General features: G+C 32.3%; 2 protein-coding genes and 1 pseudogene across 2 annotated transcripts; all 3 read left to right on the top strand.

Moving 5' to 3' along the window:
- Positions 1-598: 598 nt before the first annotated feature.
- On the top strand, positions 599-1,449 carry LOC126706049 (vacuolar iron transporter homolog 1-like). The gene has a single exon (XM_050405309.1). It carries the CDS (start codon positions 670-672, stop codon positions 1,318-1,320), a length of 651 nt encoding a protein of 216 aa, XP_050261266.1. The 5' UTR covers positions 599-669; the 3' UTR covers positions 1,321-1,449.
- A 9,388-nt stretch (positions 1,450-10,837) lies between these two features.
- Positions 10,838-11,988, top strand: LOC126704803 (vacuolar iron transporter homolog 1-like; annotated as a pseudogene).
- Positions 11,989-18,498: 6,510 nt separating this feature from the next.
- On the top strand, positions 18,499-19,435 carry LOC126705894 (vacuolar iron transporter homolog 1-like). The gene has a single exon (XM_050405116.1). The coding sequence runs from the start codon at positions 18,592-18,594 to the stop codon at positions 19,237-19,239; it is 648 nt and encodes a 215-aa protein (XP_050261073.1). The 5' UTR covers positions 18,499-18,591; the 3' UTR covers positions 19,240-19,435.
- Positions 19,436-24,121: the final 4,686 nt, after the last annotated feature.

Below are 24,121 nucleotides of genomic sequence, written 5' to 3'. Positions count from 1 at the left end.
AGAGGCGGTGTGAGAGTGTCCTTATTTGGCTAGAAGTCTAATTTGCATTGGAAAAAGAAAACAGTGATAAGGTGGAAAATTTAATTTAATTTAAATATTGTGCTGATGTGGAAAATTGTGGGAGCTTCAAAAGTTTCGGTTTTATATATATATATATATATATATATATAGATTAGAAGCTTTCCAAGAAAATAGGTTGCTCAATATGTGAATTTTAATATTCCATTGAGCAGATCAATAAATATATTTTAAGAGAAAAAAAAAAAGAAGAATAAAAATAGTTATCCCTCGCTCGCAATCCAAAGCAAAAACAACAACGCCATATCCCTACCCTACATGTGGATCGAATATCTCATTTTGATCTCTTGTATTTTCTTTTCATAAGTCAACAACAAAGCAAAGTAACGTCAAGCCTTATTTAAGGAAAAAAAAAGAAAAAGCTTCCGAATTATAAATATGAATATATATAACCTCAAGTGTGAACACACATTGGATTCCGTTAAGACCACCATTTTCCACACCTCCGTTAATAAAATCTCTAATCTTGATTTTCCCTTATAAATAACCTCCTGATAGTGTGTCCTCCACACTCCTCTCCATATACTCATTATCATAATCTTCCTCATTATAGTAGCTTTACTTGCCTTTTTTTTTTACTACCTTTCTTCTATGGCAGCCAACCAAGTTCACGACCAACCATCACCCTTAAATGAAGTTAAATCATTCGATGTTGAGCAACAAACTAAAAACGATGAATTAGACTACACCAAAAGGGGACAATGGCTTAGAGCTGCCATCTTGAGTGCAAATGATGGGTTGCTTTCCACTGCATCCCTTATGATTGGAGTTGGAGCTGTCCGAACAGATATTAAAACCGTGATCCTTTCTGGGGTTGCTGGGTTGGTTGCCGGAGCATGTAGTATGGCCATCGGAAAGCTCGTCTCTGTTTACTCACAATATGACATTGAAATGGCACAAATGAAGAGAGATGGTAGCACTGATAACGTGGGAGTGGAGGAACTAAATGCTGAGAAAGAGAAATTGCCAAACCCTTGGCATGCAGCTGGAGCATCAGCACTTTCATTTGCCGTGGGAGCATTAGTACCGCTATTGGGGGCAGCGTTTATAAAGGACTATGCAGTGAGGGTGGGAGTGGTAATTGGGGTTGTGAGTTTTGCCTTGTTAGGGTTTGGAGGGCTAGGTGCTTTTCTAGGGAAGGCACCTATTGTGAAGTCCTCCTTAAGGGTTTTAATCGGAGATTGGTTTGCTATGGGAGTTACTTATGGCTTAACCAAATTTGTTGGTAAGTCTGGACTGTAATCATATGCTAGTTTTTGAAGCCTTTTTCTTTTCAAGATCTCTTGGATCTTGTAGTATAGTCTTGTAGTGTTACAAGCACAAATAAACTTGCCTTTTTCTTTTCATTGTAGTACCTATCTTGTAGTGTTACAAGCACAAATAAACTGAGAAGTCTCATATTTCTATTTGTCTGTCTATTTCTACAATATTTGTATGTTTGGCAAAGGAATTTAGATGAAAATATCGGTTGAAACAAACTGCATGTACATGTTAATTTCTTTTCCTTGATATTTTGTCCATTTCATTTTTATTTCTAGTACCTTACATAATTTTTGGGTAACAAGCTAATTAAATAATAAACAAAAAATGATCAAACATTGTCAAAGTGTATTATGTCGCTCACTCACCTTAATAAGATTATCTCATCATCACTACTATTAAATATTTGGCAAAACTACAATATTGGTCCCTCAAGTTTATCCTCTGTACGTAATTGGTCCTTCAAATTTGAACCAAGCACAATTAGTCGCTTAAGTTTTAAAACTGAGTTGTATTAGTCTTTTTTACTAACTGCCGTTAGTAGTATTACGTACGTGGCTAACGGAACAATGACTTGACATTTTTTTTAATGACGTGGCATGTTTTTCATTAAAAAAAAATTACAAAATCAATTTACACAAACAATATTTACAACCCAGTACCAAATTTAAAAAAGTATTTTCTACCGATTGTACAAAGCCCTAACTGCCACTGTCGGTGGAGAGCCAAGCCCTAGCTGCCGCTAGCGACAGCCCAAGCCTTAGCCACTGCCGGTTCCTTATTTCTTCAAGTTTGATATGCTTGGTGTTTGTGTGCCAACAATTATCATCTCCCCTTTCGGGATCAAGAAAGTGACTGGTAAGTTTTAGCATTGGTTTGTGGGCCAAAATGGCTCATTAGCATTAATTTTTGAAATATTTAGCAACAGAGCACTGTTTCGGAAATAATTAGGGAAATATCACTTTTTCTGGTACTCGAGCATGGTGAGCTCGAGTATCATCTTTTCATTGGTCAAACATCTTCAAAAAAAAAAAAAAAACGCCGCTATAGGGCCCGAAAACGTCACTATAGGGCTTAAAAACGCCATTATAGGGCCCCTTGAACCTGTTATGGGGACTCATAAAAAAATTTTGTAGGAAAACGCCGCAATAGGGCCCAAAAACGTCACTATAGGGCTTAAAAACGCCACTATAGGGCCCCTTAACCTGTTATGGGGATTTATAAAAAAATTTTTGCAGGAAAACGCTGCTATAGGGCCCGAAATCGTCACTATAGGGCCCCTTAACCTGGTATGGGGGCTTAAAAACGCCGCTATAGGGCCCGAAAACGTCACTATAGGGATTAAAAACGCCACTATAGGGCTCCTTGAATATGAGGCGACATTGGATTAAAAAAACATGGTACTCGAGCTCACCAAGCTCGAGTACCAGAAAAAGTGGTATTTCCCTAATTATTTCCGAAACAGTGCTCTGTTGCTAAATATTTCAAAAATGAATGCTAATGGGCCATTTTGGCCTTGGTTTGTGAGCACAATTGGTCGCTTAAGTTTTAAAATTGAGTTGTATTAGTCTTTTTTACTAACTGCCGTTAGTAGTATTACGTACGTGACTAACGGAACAATGACTTGACATTTTTTTTAATGACGTGACATGTTTCTCATTAAAAAAAAATTACTAAATCAATTTACACAAACAATATTTACAACCCAGTACCAAATTTAAAAAAGTATTTTCTACCGATTGTACAAAGCCCTAGCTGCCACTGCCGGTGGAGAGCCAAGCCCTAGCTACCGCCAGCGACAGCCCAAGCCCTAGCCACTGCCGATTCCTTATTTCTTCAAGTTTGATATGCTTGGTGTTTGTGTGCCAACAATTATCATCTCCCCTTTCGGGATCAAGAAAGTGACTGGTAAGGTTTAGCATTGGTTTGTGAATCAGTATGGTCTTTCTATATAGATTTGTTGTTCTTTGTGCTGCATGATCTTTGTTTATAAATAAATAAAGCCTTTTTATTAGTGTATATGTGATTAAAATATAGCTTAAAAGGTGGTGTAGTCCTCCTTTCTCACTAGTCCCAATTCGGTTACAAAAAGTTAACCTTTTCTTTGTTGGGGGGCGTTGTAGATTGACAGCTTTGAGCATTGAATTTTGGTTTTGCTTCTTGTTTAATTCTGTTTTTCAAGATTTGGAGCCGGCGGCAGCTAGGATTTGGAATTTTAGTTTTCAAAAGCTTTGAGAATTGAATTCTGTTTTTTTATTTTGTAATTTTTTAATAAAAAAATAACACATCATTAAAAAAAATGTCAAGTCATTGTTCCATTAGTCACGTAAGTAACACCATTAATGACAGTTAATAAAAGGACTAATATAACTCAGTTTTAAAACTTGAGAGACCAATTATGCTTGCTTCAAATTTGAGAAACCAATTGCGTACACAGGGTAAACTTGAGGAACCAACATTGTAGTTTCGCCTAAATATTTTCATGCAAAAATATGGGTTACAACCTAGTATATTATATTAAAATCGAAGAATAATCATAATCTAAATTAGTTTATGATTATTATCTAATTTTGCATCATATCTAAATTAGTTTAACCTGGCATTCTGTAAAGGTCAGAATCAGCTTGACGGTCTACCAAAATAAAACAAGAGTTTTCTTGTTCCAAAAAAAAAAAAATATATATATATATATATATGTTAATGGTGGATCCAATAAAAACTAATAAAAAATTGTCAAATCAACTATTGTAAAAAATATATATATATATATATATATATTATGAAAATATTGTGCCTCTAACATTATTCATTCTTTTACGACGTGAAGATGAATTAAGAAATGAGAGACAAAATTATTGAATTGGAATTTAAAGTTTAAGCATAAAATTGATTATACATATGTCATAAATATTAAGTTATACCTAATGTGGGGGTCAAAAACACAAAGCACGCCAAACTTGCTATGAATTTCAGATCAACACTACTAACTTTTTAAGAAAAAATGGCAAAATCCCACAATGGGAAGATCGGACAAATGATTGGAGATGAAAATGATTGAATTAGACTCTTGTATTGATGAAAATCTATTTCCCAAGGTATACATAGAATTTCTAGGGAAAAATACAAGCTCAGACTCTTCTCTCTTTCTCTCTCTTGTTCTTCTTTAGATTTTTCCGAATCCCCTTTCTGATCTACCTCCTTCCCTTTTATATTCACTCTTTCTCCTCCTCTAACTGTATCCTTCTTAGCTAGATTTAGGGGATACTTGTCCCATCATCCCCTCTGCCTACCATTTCTTAATCATCAAGATGGACTTTAGGGGTGTTGTTATTGTTCAAGCCAGTCATTCAACATTTAATGTGGATGACATTAGATAGATAGAGAGAGAGAGAGCTCATTAATGCAGAAGTGATTGTTACATTGAGCTCTGCATCTTCTTCTACGTGTTCCTTGGAGAAGATAAGCGAAAAGATATCCTTAGTAAAGCATATGACCGCTTCTAGGTCGAGCTATGTTTCTTTGGGAAGGTTGATTCCTTGGAGTACCTTGATAATGGTTCCAAATGGTCTCTTTTTTACGTGGCTTTGGTTATCCTATAATTACATATGGGTCGAGTCCATATCGTGAATGGGATTTTCAGGAATATTCTCTTTGGATTGGTATCTTTGGGGTAGACTCAGTCTAATCCCCCACACCTAATATAACTTATTTTTAATGTTGTAAACCTTAATAAAATTTTATTGGATTAATATTTTAAAATTGATGGGCCAAGAATATATTAACCCCTTTGGTAACTTAATCAAATTAATTAGCCAAGTGAAATTAATTAGATTCAATTACATGCAATAAGCGTGGTAGCACAAACAAATTACCAACTAAGTTAAATGCAGCAGAAAATAAATTTGACATAGGTGATTTGTTTATGAATAGGGAAAATCACCGAGGCAAAATCTCATCGGATGAATTTAAGGTCACCACTCCCGAGAATCCACTATTATTAAAACAAGAGGTTACAAGTAAATAAATCCTAGTACCTAATAACAACTTACAGTTAAACCCTTACCCTAATACCCAATTGGACTTGCAATGTAGAGGTAATCTCTCTTTTCAATACACGGCTTTCAGTACATAACTAATCAATGATACACGGATCCCAGTACATGACTAACACACCAACTTGAGGAAGATGTTGGCTATAAAGTTCTTCAGTTCATCCAACAATGAAGATGAAGAAGCTCCCTGGTTACAAAACCCTTGACGCAAAAAGATGCAATAGCTTTTACAGAGAGGAAGATGAATTAGGGCAAATTTTGTCTCCGGTCACAATTTGCATGCACAATGACTTTTGCAATAAGTTGCATCACCTTTGACGGCTCTTAAAATAATCCTTATATATGTTTAGGGTTATGAGAAAAAAAACCCTACACAAATACATATATGCATGAAATTAGATCTGAAAATCTGAATTTCGCAATTCTCAATAGATACAATTTCTGTCGAGCATCAGCATTAAATCTCGATAGATATGTTTCTGTCGAGCTTTAATGAGCATCACTTTCTTCAATTGTTTTTTGGACAGATTTGCATGGCTTCAATATTAAAATTGAACTCTTGTTCCTTGAAGTACTAAACCCATTCTAAATCTACCCAATTACAAGTAAAGTACGTTTTGTCAAAGGATTAGCCAATTTACATAACATATGTCTCTAACAAGTTCCACACATGTCCTAACAAAAATTTATATTGTTGGATTACACATTCTTTTTATTTTGAACCCTCACAACAACTAAATATCAATTAACAAATGGATTTGATAAATCAAAACCAAATCCAACTCGATACAGTTTGAGGACTGTGTCAATAACTTTAAGTGGATTTTTTTTTCTTGATATTTAAATATTAATTAAATAATATGTACTTAACTTTCTATATGTCTAATTTTTTATTTGAAAACCATTCTTATTTTTTGAGTTGCAAAATTACTAACTAAGCTTTTGTATGTAAGTTTCTTATACGTATTTCAATTGATAATAGCTAGCTTGCTTAATCTTTTTGTAACATAATTGATCTTGAGTATAATTTTATTTTTATTTTGGAATTTATTTTTAAAAAAATAACTATAACAAGTATTGTGAATAAATTTTGTAAGTGATCATGCATGCATTTTAATCTAAATTTTATGTTATTATATTTTTTTAATTTATATTATCAATAATAAAATTATTTAAGAGATTCTATTTGAGATTTTGTTAATTTTTATTCTTCTACCTTTTTTCCCTCTCTCTTTCTATTTTAAGTTTTTCATATCTGTTTCTCAAAAAAAAAAAAAAAAAAAAAAGTTTTTCATATCTAGCTTAATATTTTCAACTCGATATTTTTAATTAGAAAATATTTACAAATAGAAAAAGTATTGTCCTTAATATAGACGCATGATAAAAATATGACAGCAAGGATACAATAAATTTCAAGGTGTAGAACAATACTAATTCTAATTTTTATAGGTATTACTGCAACTTTACTTAATAATAAAATTTAATTCTAAGAAACTAATTAATTTTTATAAAAGCCAAATGATGTTAAGGTAATTGTTCATCAATGATGATTCGGCACACCAACAACAATTTGTATTTCATGAAACAATATAGACTTTCGATAGGATTAAATTTCTATTAGTCTAATTTTTTGGAGACTTTAATTCTTAGAGTTGACGGGAAGAGTGCACACCTCACCTATGTGTGTGTTCTTAGCACCAATTATTATTTATAATGGGTTGGGGGGGGGGGGGGGGGGGGGGTGGGGTGGTGTGGAGGGTTATACCTAAATCTGGCCCTCATCAAAACCTCAGTTTTGTAGAGGACCTCCAAGGTCCATACTATTTTTATTATTATTATTATTATTTGTAAGAGAGCATGCCCTTCCACATCCATGTTGCATTTTCTTTTTGTTTGCCTTCCCAAATTTGGTCTTTATTGTGAAAATAATTACTTTTAAGAGTTGCTGCTAATAATGATTTCAGGTTTGGATAATCCTCTCAAATCATTCATGTTAGAAATATTATGGTTTAAGTGACCTAAATTAATTGTAAGTTCATGTACTTATAAAATAATTAACTTAACATTGTGTTAGTCTATGGTTATTCAAGTATTCTCTAGTATAAATTCTACATTGGGTTCTTTGTAACATAAATGCTTAATAGAATATTTAACTCTCAAAGACTTTCACACCATGAATATAGGTCGTTAAATCGAATCGTGTAAAGTACTAGGGCCGGCTGTAGCATATAGGCGACTAACGTAGTCACCTAAGGCCCCCAAATAAAAGAATACCACATCTTATATTATATTATATTTTCATTAAGTGTTATTTATCCTTTTACTTATGTTATAAAAAAATTAAGGCCCCTTTTATTAGCTAATAGAATGCATAGTATATCAAAAAGACCTCCACGGTAATTCAAAATACAAAAAACTAGTCTACTTTTTTTTTTTTTTTTTTTTTTTTTTTTAATAACAATGGATAAAGAGTCTATAGACTCTAGCCATCATCACGTGGGTTGATGTGATATCACCTCAACCCATTTGCGACTTTATTAAAGTTTTTTATATTTTAATTAGTTTGATTTTTCCCATTTACATTGTTACCAATTTTTTAAAAAAAATATTTAAAGTAATTTATATAATTTGTATTGTTTAAGTATATTTTCATTAGTTCTCCTTTAAGAATAATCTATTTTTTGTATTAGTACTAATTTATTCAGTTAAATGATAAATAAATTTTTATTTGTGCAAGTTTTGAATATAAAGTGACCACATCATTTAGTAAAGCTACAATTTTACTTTTGATAAATTAAGTTTATTGTTTTATACTTAAAAATTTTATTTTAGTTAAACTATAATTTTCTATTATAAATCATGTTTATTTATTTATAAATATTTTTTAAAATTATAAATGATTACTAGAAAATATCCATTTAGATATGAAAATATTTGAAAAGAATAGAAAAATAGAAAAACAAATTGAATCTCAAAAGGAATCTATAGATAAATTTGTTATTAATATTAAACAATACACAACAAAATTTTTGGGTGAAATTATAACAAATGAACAAGAAATCCATTAAAAAATTTTAGAAGATAATAATGAAAATAGTTTTAATTTAATAAATATTATTTAATTAATTAATATTTAAATATAATAAATAAAATAAAAAGCCGACTTAAAGTTTTCACCTTAGACTTCAGAATTTGTTGAGTAGGCTTGACTTAAACTTTTGTGTGTATTTTCTCTTTTATGCTTCCACTCATCATTTAATCATCACACACAATTACATAACAATTTTAAGTCGGCTCTACTTGGAGCCTAGGGGGTTCAAATGAACTCCTAAACTGGCCCCAAAAAAATAATAATATGTTTTACTTTTTTTTTTTTTCGTTTTAACCCTCTAAAATAAAATTTTGAACACCCTGACTCTAGATATTTTTTAAGCCCAGCCAAAATAAGTTTGAATATAATCTTGTTAACAATTTCTTAGTCTTTTTAAACACAAAAAATGCTCAATAACAAACCAATTTGATCTAAAATTTGGAAAAAATAATAATAATAAGCCCAACAACAAAAGTAGAAAATTGTTTATCTTAAACCTTAGAAAAAACCCATTTATATCTTAATAAATTTGAAATAAACCAATCAAATAGAAGATTAATGGATGAATGATTGCTTAACTGCGTGCATTGAAAGAGATGTAACTCATAGGATTGATATTAATGAAGATATCATGCAAAGATTTCATAATATGAAATATTGTAGAAAGCAATTGTAAAACTTTACGTATTTCAGTTTTAGTTTTTAGTTTTTATTTTATTTTTTCTAATGTATTCAAGTTCTCTTTTGTTTTAAATTTTGTATAATTTATGTTTCTTATTGACCCCTCTAAAAAATAACCCTAGAGCGGCCACTAATTTTAACAATTCAGAGTCCTACTCCACTAGGTCCATTTGAGTTAACTTGAAGCATCTTGAATCTTAGCATATTTCTATTCTTTGATTCAAGCGTGGACATAAAACTAAAAAAAAAAAAAATGGTTCCATTCCATGTTATATACAAGTAGTAATAAAATGGTATTGAATATGAAGGAGTCTGAAAGACACACGCCTCAGGGTTTTCTATTTATAGGAAGGAATGTGGTGAAGTTCACTTGGACATGTACAGAAAGATGGTGTCGTTGGAATCTAATGCATTTACACCTACAGTTCAAACTTCAAACTCAAGATGCTGTTTTCTCCTTCTTCTTTTTTATTTTTTTTAAATTTTTTAAAATTTTAAAATTTTTTTTTATAATTGCAAAGTTAAATTTCGTACTTATTTTATAAATACAATTATCGATTTTTTTACAAGCTATTACCCAAAGAAAGTCATGATACTAAGGTTAGATGTAAATAACAATCAAAATATTAAAATGTTCGCTAAAAACAGAAATTTACATCTAACTTTTTTTAATTTGTAATTTGGAGACGACATATAATAAGAAGAAGAAACCTTTTTTTTTTTTTTTTTTTTTTTTTTTTTAAATCAGAAGAAACTTAACAAAAAGGAAAAACGAACAACGCAAGCACAAAGATGATCACATTCATCTTATTCCATTTTGTATCTTCAATTTAACTTTTTGATTCTTCATAAAAACTATGTTTATTTTATGCAACAAATATATTTGTTAGAGTTGGAAAAAAAAGGGTTAGAGATATTCCAGGTATTAGACATGTTTTAACAGGCAGTAATATATAGTAATATGTACGACGCAAACAAGAACAACAACTTCATATCCAACATGTAGATCGAATATCTCATTAGAAAGCTTTAATTTTTTTTTTTTAATCTCTTAATCCTATAGTTATACAGATTTATCGTTGTGAGCTTTGACCATTCTTTTTAATTAGAAGTTTTCCAAGAAAATAGGTTGCTCACTCAATATGTACATTTTTTAATACTACATTGAGCAGATCAATAAGTAACGTAGATGAGCAGATCAATAAATTAAATATATTTTAAGAGAAAAATGAGGAAGAATAAAAATAGATATCCCTCGCTCGCAATCCAAAGCAAAAACAACTTCTTCATATCCCTTCCCTACAATGTGGATAGAATATCTCATTAGGGAACGCTTTTGATCTTTTGTATTTTTAAGTCAATAACAACTTACGACGTAATCACAAAACATTAACTAAAGCTAAGTAAGTGAAGCCTTATTTAAAAATAAATAAATAAATAAGCTTCCGAATTATATATATATATATATATATTTATATATATAACCTCGAGTGTGAACACACATTAGATTCCACTAAGACCACCACAACTCCCTTAATAAAATATCTAATCTTAATTTCTCATTATCCCTGAGAGTGTGCCCTCCACAGTACACACTCCTCTGCACATAACCATTATTATAATCTTCTTCATTATCGTAGCCTTACTTGCTTTGTTTTTTTACTACCTTTCTTCCATGGCAGCCAATCAAGTTCACGACCAATTATCACCCTTAAACGAAGTCAAATCGTTCCAAGTTGAGCTACAAACTAAAAACGATGAATTAGACTACACCAAAAGGGGAAAATGGAATAGAACTGCCATCTTGGGTGCAAATGATTTGTTGCTTTCCACAGCATCCCTTATGATTGGAGTTGGAGCTGTCCAAACGGATTTTAAATCCATGATCCTTTCTGAGGTTGCTGGGTTGGATGCCGGAGCATGTAGTATGGCCATCAGAGAGCTCGTAGGTTTTCTCACCAAGGGTGGAGCTAGGATTTTTTGTCTGGAGGGCCAAATTTTATTACTAATATATTAGTATCAAGTCAAGATAAACTATCACATACAAACGTAAATACACAAATATAAGAATTAATATTTTGATACTAGAGTATGTCATAATTTATAAATACATTGTATATAAAATTAACAACTTTCACATATGTATATTCGCAAGATAATTTTTTAGGGGAGCTTATCATCTTTTAAAATCCAATATTATACAAAAGCAGTCTAGTTTGATATTAAATATGTACAAAAAAACAAATTAAAGAAAATAAAAATTATCTTGTCTCTATAACTACTAGACTAATTGACAAATTAATTATATTAGTTTTTAAGAGTATCATTGGACTAATTCAAACATTTGGGGGATAACTTCTATTTTTATAGCTAAATATTTAAAATATTTAATATCTATACATAATATAAAATAATTTTTTAAAATTTTGGGGGGCCATGCCCCCAAGCCGTGCTATAACTCCGCCCCTGTTACTCACAATATATTAGACGTTGAAATGGCACAAATGAAGAGAGATGGTAGCAATGATAACATGGGAGTGGAGGAACGTAATGCTGAGAAAGAGAAATTGCCAAACCCTTGGCATGCAATTGGAGCATCAGCTCTTTCATTTGCAGTGTGAGCATTAGTACCGCTACTGGGGGTAGTGTTTAAAAAGGACTATGCAGTGAGGGTGGGAGTGGTAATTGGGGTTGTGAATTTTGCCTAGTTAGGGTTTGGAGGGCTAGGTGCTTTTCTAGGGAAGACATCTATTGAAGTCCTCCTTAAGGTTTTTGATTGGAGGTTGGATTGCTATGGGAACCAAACTTGGTAAGTCTGCGCTGTAATCATATGTTAGTTTTTCAAGCCTTTTTCTTGTAGTACCTATATTGTAGTATTACAAGCACAAATAAATAAATTGAGAATTCCCATCACTACCAAAAAAAAAAAAAAAAAAAAAAAAAAAAAAAAAAAAAAACTTGTTTTTTTAGCAACAATTGTAACCACTACTAAAACTATTAGAAACTGTTGCTGAAAGTCAAATAGGTCTATACCAACAATTTTCTAAGCCGCTACTACAACTTGAATAACCGCTGTTAAGTTTCCGTTACTATAGGTTATAGCAACGGTTTTAAGAATCACTAGTATAGAAAATATCTATAGCAGCAGTTATGAGAATTAAAAACCGCTAGTACACACAATCATTTCTTTTGAAATTAATTATTTATATTAGTGGTTATGTAACTGCAGCTATAGATTCTTTAGCAGCAGTTCATAGAATTGCTATGGGAAACTTATTATTAATTTTATCCAATACTTCAATAATTTTAGCCATGAATCTTGTAGGTTAACTAGTTGACACTTTTTCAACAGAGACATCCAATGTTGAAATCTCTCACCCCAACAATCGATGTATAAAAAAAATTATTTTAATAATTTTTCCTGTAAAAAAAATTTAATATTTAGTTATTGTATAGACAAATTAAAATATAAAGATAGTAAAAATATTGTAGCGATTTATACTATATATATGTGTTTATAAATTGAAAATTGCATGATATAGTAGCCAATATAGACAGACATGTTTCATGCCTACTAAAAAAATGCAAATATCCTTCAATTATTATTATTATTATTATTATTATTATTATTATTATCATTATTATTATTATTTACATTCTTGATTGTGTGTAACTAAATTTATTTATTTTTTCCTTTTGTTGGACATTGTTTCAATTGTTGCAAAAAGAATTTAATTTGAGCAAGAATATGAGAAAATTCAATTGTTTCTTGTATAAATCTTGGAAAATGATATTAAATTTCATTTAAAATAATTAAAATAACAAAATAAACATATTTATTCTATTAATAATCTTTCTAATCACATAGAATAAATGCTAGATTGCTGAGGATAAACATCTTCACAGTTTAAAATTTAAGATTTTAGGGATTTATTTTTTGTTCATTTTAATCATTCCTAAGGTATTTTGTAATTTTGGAGGTCTAGGGGTATATTGTTCTTTTTGAAAATTTCAAAAATATTTCTCTAGTTATGGACATTAATTCTTGGGATATTTTGGTCATTTTAATTTAGTTCTAGGGGTATTTGTGTCATTATGAGTATTTTAGGGGTATATATTTTGGTCATTAGGGTGTTAGTTATCTACATTGAAGTATAAAAAAACAAAAAGGACTAAACTTTGTGGTTTTGTATTTAGAAAGCAGCAATAGAAGTGCAAAAAAAAAGAAAAAAAAGAAGATTATATTGTAGCAATTGAGAAACTACCACCAATATATATATATATATATATATATATTGTAGCGGTTACAAAAAAACTACTGCTACAAAGAGATTTATAGTAGCATTTGAAAACCCACTACAATAAACCCTCTCTAGTCGCATTTTTTGTAAGCACTACAAAAAGGACCACTATTATAATTCATATTTTTTGTAGTGCTTATTTCTATTTGTTTGTCTATTTCTACAATATTTATATCTTAGGAAAAGGAATTTAAATGAAAATATTTGCCAAAACAAACTGTATATATATACATATCAATTTATTTTTCTTATTTTGTACATTTCATTTTGTTTCTAGTACCTTACATAATTTTTGGGTAACAAGCTAATTAAATAATAAACAAAAAATGATCAAACACTGTCAAAGTCGAAAAGTAATCATAATCCAAATTAGTTGAAGAGTAATCTCACTCACCTTAGTAAGATTATCTTATCTTTACTACTATTAAATATTTTCGTGCATAAACATGGATTACAACCTAGTATATTAATATATTAAAGTCGAAGAGTAATCATAATCCAAATTAGTTTCTGATTATTATCTAATGTTGCATCATATGTCCAATTTAATTTTCTAGTTGTAGTACTTAGTGCCAAGGTTTTGAAACCCGGACCGGACCGTATGGTCCAACTGGGAAAACTATGAACTTCTCACAATCACGATTCTTTTAAGTTTAAGAACCGGTCTATGCCAAAAAAGCAGGGAACCGTTCGAACCGCAGTTCAACTGCACGGTTCTGAGAACCGTGATCAGACCACTTCTCACGGTTCCCTTTGAATCTGAACCTTAAAAAAAAAAAAAAAAAAAAAAAAAAAAAAAAAAAAAAAAAAAAAACACACAGAAAAACAAAAGAAAAAGAAACACAACTGATGGGATCAAAAAACGTCTCTTTGCTTCAGTGTTTCAATCTCTTTGCTTCACTCTCAAAAAACGTCTCACATAATCCAAACACAAAATACAAAACAAAATCCAATTCTTACAATAAAGTTGAATCAGAACAAGCAAATATGAAAAAAAAAAAAAAGAAAAAAAAAAAGGAACAAGCCAATCTGACCCAGTCTGGTGGTAGGGAGGAGGACGAACGGCGGTGGGGCAGCAGTAGATATGGTGAACGCCGATCTCCACAGGTTTTTCCTTTTGGCGATTTGATTTAGTCTGGTGGTGGGGAGGAGGACGAACGGCGGTGGGGCAGCAGTGGACATGGTGAACGCCGATCTCCACCAGCTTTGTCCTTTCGACGATCTGACCCAGCTTTTTTTCTCTCCTCTCTCTCTCTCTCTCTCTTCTCTGATGTGAAGAAAATGAGGTTGCTGGAATGTTCTAAGGTTCTTGAGGAGAAAAAGAAAATAAAAGAAGGGGGATAGAGATCACTGGACAGTGGACACATGTGTGGAGGAGAATGAAATGAAAGAAAGAGAAATAATATAAAGAATAAAAAATCTTAATTAAGAAATAATATTACAATATTTTCACAATAAATTTTAAGTAATAGATTGTTATTAGCTAATATTGGTGAGTAAAAAATTATTAGCTAATATTGGTGGGTTCAAATTAGAACTAGTAACAACTTTCCACATAAGATTTTGATGTGATTCTTGTAAAAATATTGCGAAAAATATTGTGGATATAACATCACAATTCTTTCTTCATCTGCTTTTGTTTGTATTGCTTTTTTTATCTCTTCCTTTAATTTCATTCACTTTTGTTTCTAGTGCTTTTTTGGTTTGTGAATGTGAACTAGACAACTGGACACGTGAGCATTGGAAAGTGGAACTTGAAAAGACAATATGATGCTTTTAATTTTCTTTTTTATAAAAAATTATTATTATTATTATTGGATAGATATTTCATATTTGGGCTATAGATAGATATATTAGACATAGTTAAAATGTGGATTTATAGTTTTAATTGGACTATTTTAGTTAATTTTTCTATTTTTTACTAATTTAATATTTTTATATATATTTAAAATAATTATTAAATTAATTATAACGTCATTACGGTTCGACCCCGATTCAACTTCGGTTCGACCTTAAAAACCTTGAACCTCTCCCTTTTGCGGTTCAATAAATAGTCTGGGTCTAAAAACCTTGCTTAGTGCGAAAGTTGAGATAACCACCTCATAACTCACCTATGTAAGACCACATTATTATAACTATTGATAAGGATAAAAGAGTGGTCAAATAAGAGATATGGGTGACGGTAACTACTAGGCCGTCAGCCTTTGTTTAATGACTGATAGCGGGATGAAGTGAAGAGTTCCACAGGTCGACCGGATAATAAAGCTGAAGGTTATCCTGAAGCTGACGGTATGAAGACCAAAGGCACAATATAGACTGACGACACTAGTCAAAGAATACTTGCTAACCACGTTTGCGTGTATAAGTAAATGACTTGCTCTCCACATTTCGTGAAACCTAAAAGGGATTCCAATATGGAAAGGATTCCGCAAAATACGCCCAAGGAGACTTCTATAAGGAAAAAACTTCTACTCCAAGGAAAAGGGGTCAAGCCCTACTACTATAAAAATCAAGCACCCTCATGAATCAAGGTACGCATAATTTACCCTCTCTAGTACTCTAGAGCAGTGAGAATAGTTCTGATTTGACCTTCGGAGGGTATTTGGCTGTACCACACCGGTACTCTCTGCTAGGTCCTTTCTTTTTGCTGTGCAAGTGCCATTTGGAGCGCACGAGGACCGTGTGGCTTACTGGTGGTATTTTCGGCATCATCAACTATTATTAGATGTTTCTTTGTGTAAGCACGGTCCAAAAAAATTAGAACCCTAAGTGATTGACAATGTTGAAATAAATAAATTAACAATTAATCACAATAAATAAAATTATATAATCCAAGATTGGTCATGAAATGGAAAATCAAAGAAAAATATGTCCTATTGAAAAACCACTATATGGGTACAAATAATCCATATAAAATCCTCTATACTTGGAACAATTACAATAGTTAGCGGCTTACAAACTTTTTACTAGCCTTGACTCTATGTAACTTCTACAAATGCCCTGCTTACCTTCTTACTTTGGTAGTCCCAGAACTTCTGAATCCTTAAATAGTGATTTCTACCAAAGTAGAACCTTTGACACTACAGTGAAGCTCCTTGACGATTAGGTTATATGGTTTCAATCTCACATACACTCCCTATGAGATTGAAAGATAAGTGTGCAAATAAAAGGGGTATTTTATCAGGCTCTTGGCACGGGCTCATTTATGATCTTGGCTTATCATGGGAATGCAAAAGCAAAGGCAGAAGATCAAAAACAAAGTAAGAGAGGGATAAGGAAACGACTTACTGATCAACTAAGCTCTCAATGTAATCTTTTCGTTCGGTTTGGAATCGAATTTAAAATGCTATCTAATTGATCTTCGGCTCAAGGACATGGGAGCACAACTCTTTCCTCTACTTTTGCCAGCCAAACGAAATGCTCTTAATGAGGACTTCTCACTTCAGCTCAAGAAGAAAAGGCGCACCCAAACCTCTCTCTGTGCGTTCAACCAAAATGGCAGAGTACAACCCCCTCGGTTGCGGGAAAAAAAAAAAAATCTTCTTCTTCTAATCTTTCTCTTTTGCCCAACTCAAACAAGAAAACACTATTTTTAAGTTCAATGACATTGGAGAGGTCTTTGCACTTTGATTTTCATTTATAAAAAGCCACATTGAGCCCCTCTTCAAAACAAAAGCAAGCTTCAAGAAATACTTACGAAAATCACAATTGAAAGTGATTTTTGAGAGAAAATGGCTTTTCTTATTTTATTTTATTTACAACTCCTTTGAGTTTGAGTTTTTTTTTTGGACAAGGGATCTCCTAAATCATTGGCCATTTAGTTTAAAAGTTGCCATTCAATCTGTTTGTGCGGTAGATTAGCCGCACAAGTCAATTGGGGAACAATTGATTCCCCTTTGTTTTAAGCTTTTTGTATTTTAGTAGATTTATAGGGTTTCTACCTCAAGGTGCCTACCCAAGCTCGACTCTGCATACGCATCCCAAGGACAAAGCTAGAAATATTTCCTTATGGGGGGTGAGAATTCTAGGACCAAAATAAAAATGTATGAAGCTCAAATCACAAATAAATATACACACGCTCATACATCGTTATGCATGCGTTGCTATTTGCTTGAAAATGTGAGTAAATTTTTCATATTTTGTAGTGATAACTAAACTAAAATATAGAACAACCACGACCTGTATCCAATTTGATTATGTAACACACGGTAGGCTGCTTGTTATAACGAGGCTTCCTAGGTTTTCCATGAACTGAATGGGTTTTTTAATAGAACAACTCAAGTCAGGGCCTAGTCACAATTAAATATAGTAGCATACACAATTTGCAATGCACCATATTTTTTTTTGCAATGCACTATAAGATCAAGAAGACATGTATCGATAAATCATTAATTCTTCCCAGAGTGAATTTTAATATTACAAAGAGGTTTAAAGGTGATCATATGTAAATGAGTAACTATTTAAATTTAAAAATTAAAAAAATATATATAAAAAATAAAAATAAAAAAAAATAAAAAAATAAAATAAAAATAAAAACCTTAACACTCCCAATCCAAAGCAAAATAAAATCCATGAAGCCTAATAATTATATATATACAAGAATATAACCTCGAGTGTGGACACACATTAGATTCCATATTAAATATCTTGTGACAAGTACATTAGTCTAAACCGGTGCTTATTGTACCCGATGCTGCTTATTGTACCAAATGCAATAGCAATATATAGTAATACGTACATAGCAAGATCAACAACGTCATCCTAGATGGAATATCTCCTTAAAAACCTTTAATCTTTTTTTAATCTTATATTTATATAGGTTTATCGCGTTGAAGCTTTGCAAGAGAATGGTTGCTCAATATTTTAAAGAATTAAAAAAATACTATCCCTCGCAATCCAAAGCAAAATAGAAACAATATACCTATTAGAGTGTGAAAACGCATTAGATTCCGTTTAACAGGTACAACTCCATTTTCCACCCCTTCCAAATGGTCACCACTCGAGAGTTCTCGTTATAAATAACCTCCCTCAGTCCTGAGAGCTTGTGCATCTCCATATACCTATTATCATAATCTTCTTCGTTATCATTACTTTCTTTGCTTTTGTGTTTTTTTACTACATTTCTTCCATGGCAGCCAATCAAGCTAACGACCAACCATCCTTCAACGTAGCCAAATCACTTGATGTTGAGCAACAAACTCAAAATGATGAATTAGACTACACCAAAAGGGGACAATGGCTTAGAGCAGCCATCTTGGGTGCCAATGATGGGTTACTTTCCACGGCATCCCTAATGATTGGAGTTGGAGCTGTCCGAAAAGATGTTAAGACTATGATCCTTTCTGGGGTTGCAGGGTTGGTTGCCGGAGCCTGTAGTATGGCTATCGGAGAGTTCGTCTCAGTTTACTCACAATATGACATAGAAATGGCGCAACTGAAGAGAGAAGGTAACACTGAGAACATGGGAGTTGAGCAGTTACACGCTGAGAAGGAGAAATTGCCAAACCCTTGGCATGCAGCTGGAGCATCAGCAATTTCATTTGCTGTGGGGGCTTTGATACCGCTACTAGGGGCAGCATTTGTAAAGGATTATGCAGTGAGGCTTGGGTTGATAATAGCAGTTGTAAGCTTTTCCTTGTTAATGTTTGGAGGGTTAGGTGCTTTTCTTGGGAAGGCACCAATTGCCAAGTCCGCGCTAAGGGTGTTGATTGGGGGTTGGATGGCCATGGGAGCTACTTATGGCTTAACCAAACTTGTTGGTTCTTCTGGACTCTGATTGATCATATCCTACTTTTTCAACCCTGTTTCTCTTCGTTTCTTTCTTTTCAAGATCTGTTAGATCTTGTAGTTCTACAAGCACTAAATAAACTGAAATGTATCATATTTTTCTATATTTTTCTAAATCTATAATATATGTATCCTAATAAAGTAATATAAATGAAAACTTTGGCCCAAAAAAATTCTTCATGTCATTTTGTTTCGAGTACGTTACATTTTTTTTTAATTTTTTTTTATGAACAAATAATGGGTAGGAGGGGCGACCTAAGTTGGCGTCTTCTACCTAAGCGTGACTATAGTGATACCCCAACAGGCCTACGGGAATAGGAAATCCGAATGAGTCATATGTGCATGTAGGGAATTTAACCGAAATCCCAACCTGTGAGAAACAAAAACAAAAAAAAAAAAAAATTAGAGAAAGCACAGGCTAAAGAAAAACAATCACACACACAAGACAATATTTACATGGTTCGGAAATTTGCCTACATCTACAGAGTTGCAGGGATTTAACTATTATCAGGGAAGAGTATAAAAGTTCGGTTACAATATTTTTCACTCTGTCAAAAACACGGCAACAACCCTATAAAACCCTAATCACCAAAGTTGGTTCCACAATGGGCTAAACGGGCCAAAAAAAATTTCGGCCCAAGCCGGAGCGCTCATGGACTAAGCCTCAGTAAATCTTCAAAACCACGCAATATTATTTGGGTCGAGTCATGTTGTCGAACCGGATCAAACAAAATTAGGCTCCACAAAGCCCAACAATGCATCCAATCCCATTAAGGACACTAGTGAACATGAGCCGAGACTATAAAGTTATTTCACAGGTGCTTCCCATTACGGAATTCGAACTTGAAACCTCCACCTCCTGAACAAATTTTGAATACGTTACATTAATTGTGCATAACAGGCTAATAAAATAAAGTAAAAGCTCTTTATCCAATTCAAACATAAGAATCATGATTAAAATGACATTACCAATAATTTTTTTAGTAGCTCTATGTAAAAATTATTTTAGGATGGAAAATGCTGAAGTTATAAATTATTTTTACAAATTGTTGATATAGTGAGTGGTTATTGGTAAGTAAAAAAGTTATATTAATTGTGGAGGATGAAAAAGTGAGAGGAAATCAACAGTTTGTAATAATATTGTAAAATAATTTGTAGGTACACCATTACTCATTTAGGATAGAAAAAGAATAATATTGTAAAATAATTTGTAACTATACCATTACTCTTTTAGGATAGAGAAAGAATAACTAAATTTTGAGAGACTATTTTCTTCTAAAAAAAATTTGAGAGTCTAAGGGTCTGTTTGGTTGGAGACAGGAAAAGTGAAAGGAAGGAAAAGATTTTAGTTTCCTTATTTGTCTTTGGTTGGAGGTAGAAAAGTGGATCAATGGAAAAATATTTTTTTGGTTGAGAAGAAAAATAAGAAAATAGAAAATAGAAAATAGAGTTTATATAAATTTATTCATATGCCCTTATTAAAAAATGATGCTCAATTTAAATAAAAAAAAAAAAGAGAGAGAGAAATCACCCAAGTTTATTAAAAAAGAAAAATCATTCCCAATAAAAAAAAAGAAAAAAATTAATTATGGTTAGTTAAATCCAAAAAAAAAAAAAAAAACCCTAAAATGGACCAAACACCAAACCAAAAAAGTCAAAAAAAGAAAAAAAAAGAAACAAGAAGAAAAGTGTTGTATCACACCTAGGAAAAGAAAGTGAAAGGTGGGGTAGTTCCATCATTTGACTATAACTACTCTTCTCCCCTCTATTTTCTCCCCAAGTTGGGGAGAAAACATTTTGCTGGACCTCAGAAAAAAACACTTAGGCCCCACCAGTTTTTCCTCTTTAAAATCCACCCAACCAAATACCCCAAAAAGCATTTTCTCTCCCCTTTTTTCTCATCTCTTTTCCATTCTCCATAAAATTCCCCTAACTAAACAGACCCTAAGAGATGAGGTGGGAGAGAACTTGTAAGTCAATCATCTAAGAAAATTATATGCGGAACTCATCTCAAAAGGCCATTGCAAAAATATTTCTTCCTAAATATTTCTCACCCAAGTCAAATGAGTCAAGAGTCTTATGTGTGGAAATTTAGTCTGGAATTTATCTTGAAAGACCACAAGACTTCATAAGCAACTCGTATAATGTAAAGTTTGGAACAATCTTTGCATTGTTATTCCAAGTGAGATTATTTCCTTCAAGAAAAGATTCCTCGATCGACCCTTTTATATTTAACAACCAGTATGGAATTTCTAGAATAAGCAAGTTGTTATTTTCCAATTTCGTCAATTTCTTTATGGATGATGGGCTTGCACTATAGTGACCTTATTGTCTCTCAAGTCCAAACTGATTATCTTAGATTTTCCAATAGCAATAGGAATTTTACATTGACAATGATTGGTAGCCGTTGGGGGAGATAAAAACCTTAAGGAGGCTTATGAGGTTGGGAACAACTATGTTATATTAATTAATCACTTCCTCTTGACATTCTTATTCAATGTAGGACTTCACTCAATAATCTCTAGCTCCCTCACATGTGAGTCCCTACCTCTTTGTAGTCTTTGATCAAGTCCTACTCACTCCCCCTTACCTATGGGCTTTTAGCATCACCAGTGCGTCATCCATGGACCCCTTGAATGCCATCTATGGGAACCACATGTCAACCTTACACGCTCATCCATGATAATAGGCTTGCACATTCATATCCATTGGAACCGCGCACTTTACTGTGATCTAGCATACTCGTTTGTGTAGTTAATAAAACATATAGGGGCATTATCTAACCTAAAAGAGTTAAGCATATGAGTTTGGGCCCAACTATGTTATATTAACCACTTATCTTTCTTGTTACTATTCAATGTGAAAATTCACTCACATGTGTATATCCAACAATCTCTTCATCAAGTGTGAGTCTCTGCCTCTTTGTAGGCTTTGACCAAGTCCTCTCGCTCTTCTTTGCCAATGGGCTTTTACGGTTTTACCATCACCTGCATGTCATCCATGGAAATCACATGTCAATACCACATGCTCATCTATGAGAATCGGCCTGCATATTACTATCCATTGGAACTGCACACTTCACTGTGATCTAGCACCATTAGTAATACTACTTCGTTAGTCCTTACACTAGGATAATCTGTGTGGGCCCTTTAGGCTTGCGTCAACCCCTCCACGCTCATCCATGCATGGGAACTAGCTTGCACATTCCTATCCATTGGAACCATGCACTTCTCCATGATCTAGCACCATTGGCAATACTACTTTGTTGGACCTATTTCCAAGATCATTTGTGCGGATCCTTTAGGCTTGCTTTGTCCCTGCTTAAAAAAAAAAAAAACTGAACACCTCGCTACCTTCATTGCACACCATCCTAAAGTCCAAATTAGTTATGAAGAAAGCAGCTAACTGCTTCAGCATATGTATGAAGAATGTCAGATAGATTTCCAATGCCACAAGCACTAATAAACTAATAAGTCTCATATTTCTCTTTATTTGTCTATTTTTATAATATATGTATCTTAATAAAGCAATTTAAATGAAAATTTTGTCGAAATAAAATTGCTCATGCCATTTTCTTATGTTACATTAATTGTGTACAACAGGCTAATAAAATAATAAAGTAAAAACTGTATCCAAAATAATAAGCATCATGATTTGATATGTTTTTCAGCAATTCTCTGTAAAAGTTATTATTTTAGGACAGGGAAAGAACAATAAAATTTCAAGAGTCTAAGAGATGAGGTGGGAGAGAACTTGTAAGTCTATTAAGTCGAGTCTTACAAGTGGAAATATTCCTTGTAACTGGTTCTCAACCAAGACCAGTACGTCAAGAGTCTTATCACTTATGTGTGGAAATTAGTATGGAAATTATCTTGCAAGACCACAAGACATCATACACAACTCGTACAATGTAGACTTTGGAACAATATTTGCATTGTTATTCCAAGTGAGATCATTTCCTCTAAGAAAAAATTATTCAGCCCCTTGTACCCGTAACTTTGTTATCTCCCAAATCCAAACTGGTTATCTTAGATTGCTAGTAACAATAGGAATCTCCATTGACTACTTGTGGCTGAAGTCCAAATCGGATATGTTAGATAGATTGCTAATATTAATAGGAATTCCCATTAACAATGAATTTTCGTTCAAGTATAAAGTTTTCAGTGACTTCAAATTCGTAATTGAAAAATGGAGTTCCTGCACCTTTATCATATTCCCCATCTCCTTAAGGATATTTTCCATGGATGGAATATTATAAATTTATAACCCATATAAAAATTGATAAAGTTTGGCTACAAACTATGTTGTAACTAATGGCTGCAACTCCACTCAATATCTTTTTATCGGATGTGAATTCTGCCAAGTCCACCATTAGATTATATTTTCTTCTTATATTCTCCATACTTACAAAATTTCTAGAAAATCAAAAATTAATAAATATGTTATCAATCAGATATTTAAATTTTAAGTTTTTGAAACCTAAAATTATGCATAAAAATTAAGTTTATGAATTGAATAGTAAATAACATCCAATTAACATGAAATTTGATACCTTTGTTAAGAACATAAAGAATATATAATCCAACTATTAAATTTTAAAAATATGTAGTTATATTAATTTTTGTAGGAGGGACTGTAGCTAAACTTTAAATTGTAAAAATAGTGAAGATTTCTCAAGTGAACAAGTTGAGAGAGAATGGAGTCATTGAAGCAATTGCAACTTATATCAAGAAAAACTAAACTAATGTACTCAAATTAGTAGAGCGTTAACCTAACAATTCTCGGTGATTTTGACTATAATGCATGCTAAGATGCATGAAGCTTCTAATGTGAAAGGGCAATGTCATCATGATGGTGGAAAGTGGAAAACC

This window comes from Quercus robur, chromosome 11 (genome assembly GCF_932294415.1).
Source record: "Quercus robur chromosome 11, dhQueRobu3.1, whole genome shotgun sequence".
Taxonomy (NCBI): Eukaryota; Viridiplantae; Streptophyta; class Magnoliopsida; order Fagales; family Fagaceae; genus Quercus; species Quercus robur.
This window is presented reverse-complemented; position numbering and strand designations above follow the sequence as displayed.

Excerpts from the sequence above, each read along its gene's own strand:
- LOC126706049 (XM_050405309.1), top strand. The coding sequence starts at position 670 with ATGGCAGCCAACCAAGTTCACGACCAACCATCACCCTTAAATGAAGTT.
- LOC126705894 (XM_050405116.1), top strand. The coding sequence starts at position 18,592 with ATGGCAGCCAATCAAGCTAACGACCAACCATCCTTCAACGTAGCCAAA.